Below are 5,073 nucleotides of genomic sequence, written 5' to 3' on the forward strand. Positions count from 1 at the left end.
CTAATTTGGTGTATTATGTATAACAGAAAATTATTTATTGCTTGTACTATCATGGATGAACTTGAGAACATTGTATGAAACATAAATGCTATACATAGAAAAATGCTTAATGATCTCCCACATTTGGGGAAACTAATTAAGTTGGTGTTACATAAGTAGAGAGTAGAAAGTTGGTTAGCAAAGGCTCTGAAAGGAACAGGGAGAAGCAATACAGAATTGTTGCCTTCTGATACAAGTACACATTTAAGAACAATGTTCTCTAGTGTACTACAACAAAGAAGAGTGACTATACTCTGCTGTATATTTTTAAAATAATTACGAAAGGTAACTTTGAATATTCTAATATTTGAGATTATGAATATGCTAATTATGGCGGTTTGTTTTATATATATATATATAGTGTTCCTGTATTGAGACACACTGTCCCCACCAAATATAAACACTTTGTGTCAATTAAATGTGTGTAGGTGTGTGAAAATGTATGCAGATATCAGAGAAGATTGCGTTTCCTGCTCTGTCATTCTCTGCCTGGTTCCTCTGAGACAGGGTCCTTCACTGAACCTGAAGTTAAGCTGGTCTCCAGCAAACCCTTGTGATTTCCTAATTACACCTCTCAGAGCAGGGATTGCAAACATGGACTATATTATCACCGTGTACATGTGGGCCCTGGGGATTTGAAATCGGGTTCTCATGTTTGCACTGCAAAAGTTTTTGCCCATTGAACCAATGCTCAGCTCAATTAAAAATTTAAATCCAAAACAATTACGCTATATGAATCTATTACTTCCAAAACATTCAAATCTCACTCCAGTGTCCGTAACTACATTCTTCCTTGTTTGATCTGCACTCTGATTTGGTACGGATTTATTTTTACTAATTTATCAACATTGCGATTGTAGACATCACATCACCTTTACAATGTACACACTTTCTCAAAAAATCTTTACTGTCTTTCTTATTCATTTGTAGAAACCCCAAGTTCAAAAAAGAGGCAGTAGTCCCCTTCATCCAGGACCATCATACTTAACTTGATTTTGTATAAACTAGTGTATTCTAACTTGACTTCAACATCCCAGCTACATCTTTCTCCTTAAACTTTCTTCTTCCCCAACCACCATCCATCCCTGGACCATAGGGGAGACCTGGAGATCTTTCTCATTAGTCTAATGGTACCCTCCCTCAGACCCCAGCGGTTGGGCTTTGCTTCTTTACTTTTACCCAGCCCTACCACCCTGCTGGCTTTCTGGAACGCATGCGCAGTATCATGTCCGCCCCGCCCCGCCAGACCCGCTGTGCGGAAGGCGGAGTGCTCACTAACGCGCACTTCCTCTGCGAGTGTCCACCTAGGGAGTGTCAGCTCCAAGAGCTCCAAGTCGCAGCGGTCCTGCTCCGATCAGAAGGTACCGAGATGTCGGAACAAAGCAAGGACCCGAGCGACCCTAACTTTGCCACCGAGGTCCCCAACTCCCAGGTGCATGACAGCCCTGCGGTTCCGGTGGGGGTCCCTTCTCCTGCGTCTCTGGCCGCAAACCTTGCAGGGCCACCAAGCGCTCCCGAAGGCCCGATGGCAGCCCCCCAGGCCTCTCCGCCACCCGCAGAAAGGTTCGAAGAGGTTGACCCTAAGATCCTGCAGCAGGCTGCCGAGGAGGGCCGCGCCCACCAGCCCCAGAGCCCAGCCCGGGCGATCCCAGCACCGCCAGCCGCGGCCCAGCTGGTGCAGAAGGCGCACGAGCTCATGTGGTACGTGTTGGTGAAGGACCAGAAAAGGATGGTCCTCTGGTTTCCAGACATGGTGAAGGATGTCATGGGCAGCTACAAGAAATGGTGCAGAAGCATCCTCAGGCGCACCAGCCTCATCCTCGCCAGAGTTTTTGGGCTGCACCTGAGGCTGACCAATCTCCACACCATGGAGTTTGCCCTTGTCAAAGCACTCAGCCCAGAGGAGCTGGACAGGGTGGCGCTGAACAACCGTATGCCCATGACAGGCCTCCTGCTCATGATCCTGAGCCTCATCTATGTGAAGGGCCGCGGAGCCAGAGAGGGTGCCGTCTGGAACGTGCTGCGCATCCTGGGCCTGAGGCCCTGGAAGAAGCACTCCACTTTTGGGGATGTGAGGAAGATTATCACCGAGGAGTTCGTCCAGCAGAATTACCTGAAGTACCAGCGTGTGCCCCACATCGAACCTCCCGAGTACGAGTTCTTCTGGGGGTCCAGAGCCAACCGTGAAATCACCAAGATGCAGATCATGGAGTTCCTGGCCAGGGTCTTCAAGAAAGACCCCCAGGCTTGGCCTTCCAGATACAGAGAGGCTCTGGAGCAAGCCAGAGCTCTGCGGGAGGCTAATCTTGCTGCCCACTGCCCCCGCAGCAGTGTCTCTGAGGACTAGAAAGGTCCAGGGGCACACTGATAGTTTCTGACCCATACTAGGGCTGTGTAAGGGTGGGGTTGGGTCATTAGAGTATTCCAGATTCACAGTGCAGTATTTCATGTATAACTTTTAAGTTTCCCTTACAGTGCTTTTATACTTTTTAATGCAATGTATTCATTTGTGTACTTTTATGTAAGATTTTGTGCATGTGTGTTATGAGTAAGCAGGTTGGTGCTTTCACTTTTGTGCTTTCTTGGATTTTTGTACAAGAGATGTGCTGTGCTAAACTTGTGAAATGCATTGAGATGTTGTTTATCTTGTTCTTTGTATGGGACTGATGGTCTGTATCAACACTGAAGGCCCTGGAGAGTTAGCAGGACTCACCAGCAACACAGACTTGGCCAAGGGAAAGGTCAAGGCCCCTCTCCATATGACCTCAACTGGCACTGGAAGCATCCATGTGGAATGGACTGGTTTTAACTGGAATGTTCTCAGTGTAGGCACTTAGCACACTTTACTAAACATGTATACAACCCCACCATAAATAAACTTTAAAGTGAGCATTAAAGAGCCTGTGAAATAATTTTTGGGGGTGGATGGGGCATGTATTTTGTTGAAATGGGGAACGGGAAAGGGTGGAGGCGAGAAAGAGTCCCTAATTACAGCCTGAACAAATAGTGTTCCTCTAACAGGATGAGACACCACAACACATGACCCCTCGGGAGGTTACAGCTTTATTGTGTTTTTATGAAGCTCACGGTGATTCAAACACTTGGTCACATAAAAGGTGTAATAACCAACAAGAAAGGCATGATAACATCACGCCACATGGGAGTAATAATAGGTATTATGGAGCGACTGCTCCTTTTTTTTTTTTTTTTTTTTTTATCTTTGGCGGGCACTTAACAGAATGAAGTATTGTTATTAACCCTTTATGTGCATTTTCTCCTTTATTTTATCCCCCCTCCTGCCAGCCATAAAAGGTGGGAAGTCACTGTATAAGCACGGGAGAAGAAATATGAAGAGTGTTGGTAATGAATATCGTAAAAATCATAGGCCTCATTCTGGAGTCTTGACTCTTAGCTCTCCTCTGGCCACCACTCACATGAGAACTCTTGCCTCCCTGCCGCATGCACTAAGAAATTTGTTTTTCTAAGTACTTCCAAGCGGCTCACAGAAAATAAACTTCTGAACGTACAAATTAGCAAACTCAGTTTCAGAAATAACTGACAACCTAATCATGTCCTTCTCCTGCTTAGGGATGAAGACGGGATCTGAAAGTTAATATTTCCAGGAGGATGAAGATGAGGGAAGTTATTCGAACAGTAGTACCAGTAACAGCCATGACACATGAAATAAAGGAGGGGTTGGGGTTAGGAAGTTGCCCCCAGCAACATAATCATATTTGTGGCTCAGAAATCTGTACATTGCCGTGGGTAGTAGGTGATGAGAGGGTGAAATGGGATAAGAGCCACTGTAAACAGCAGGAACTGGTGGGAAATCTTATTGGGAAGCTTTTGGTCTGAGAGAAAGAGGGAGAGAACAGTCTTTAATAGATTATAAATCCTTTAGACTGTAAGTGGGAAAAGTCATTTGGCCAACATTAAAACCTTTTTTATGGAGAGGATGAATAAGGGGGGCACACCTGTCACACATACACAAAAGTAAACTGGGAGTCATATTCATGTGCAAGATCTACAGTCAGTGTGTTGACATATGGAACTGTCAACACTCAGTGATATTACCTGGCTGGTGGTGCAGGGAAGGAAAATGCTTATATACCCATGTTTTTGTTAAAATGGAATCTGTCCTATTTACTTGCCCCCATAGTTTTTTTTGCTGGCGTGAGAGTGGAGAGTGGGTGGGCAATCTCATTAACCCTGACGTGGGTGACATAACTTACTTATTCATGAAAAGCCTATATTAGTTGTCACACCTATTTAAAAACGTTAGGCTTTCTATGCTGTAAAAATCATGTCTCTGTTTTGCATGCATCTGCAAGTCAGATTCGAGGTTACGGACACTCGCCTAGCCAAACCATTGCTGAGAAATAGCATTGTGAAAAAACAAGGGAGCTGATGCCAGACAAACGCAAGAGCAGGGCTGCTCTCCAACTGTGTTGTCTTGGAGACAGCTAGCCATAGCGGAAGCTTTGCAGATACTGAGTGTTTAGTTAATTCATGACACCTGGTTCTGTAGACACAGTAGCCTGGGGACACAGGGAAGAGACACTAAATAACTTTCTTATATTTTCATATTTGCCTAAAAATTAAAAGATAGGAGAATCCTCTAAGTATTTTGGGAATGTCCTTAAGATGCTGAAATAGATCATTAAGGGAACAGCAGACTCTCAGCTTGAGAGGCCATCGCTGTGACACTGGGATACTATAGCTATGAGACATGCTTTTTTATTTTGTACTTTTTTTATTTTATTATAATTTATTCCCATTACATCCTGATTGTAAACCACTCATTCTTATATTCCCGTTCCCACCTCCCTCCCACTTCTTCCCTAGTCCCCTGCCCTAGACCTCTGACAGGTGGGGTCCTCCTCCCCCACCTTCTGACCACAGCCTACCAGGTCTCATCTGGACAGCCTGCATCTGCTTCCTCTGTGTTCCCACAAGGCCTCTCCCCCAAGGGGCAGTGATCAAATCTCAGGCACCAGAGTTACTGTCAGAGGCAGTCCCTCTGCTCCCCCCACC

The 5,073-nt window shown here is 45.4% G+C and overlaps 1 protein-coding gene across 1 annotated transcript; it reads left to right on the plus strand.

Annotated features, from left to right (window-relative positions):
- Positions 1 to 1,276: 1,276 nt before the first annotated feature.
- On the plus strand, positions 1,277 to 2,934 carry Ndn (necdin, MAGE family member). The gene has a single exon (XM_051148659.1). The coding sequence runs from the start codon at positions 1,409 to 1,411 to the stop codon at positions 2,384 to 2,386; it is 978 nt and encodes a 325-aa protein (XP_051004616.1). The 5' UTR covers positions 1,277 to 1,408; the 3' UTR covers positions 2,387 to 2,934.
- The last annotated feature ends 2,139 nt before the right edge of the window (positions 2,935 to 5,073 follow it).

The sequence above is a fragment of the Acomys russatus genome, chromosome 7 (assembly GCF_903995435.1).
Source record: "Acomys russatus chromosome 7, mAcoRus1.1, whole genome shotgun sequence".
Classification (NCBI taxonomy): Eukaryota; Metazoa; Chordata; class Mammalia; order Rodentia; family Muridae; genus Acomys; species Acomys russatus.

Coding starts and splice junctions, on each gene's coding strand:
- Ndn (XM_051148659.1), top strand. CDS start 1,409: ATGTCGGAACAAAGCAAGGACCCGAGCGACCCTAACTTTGCCACCGAG.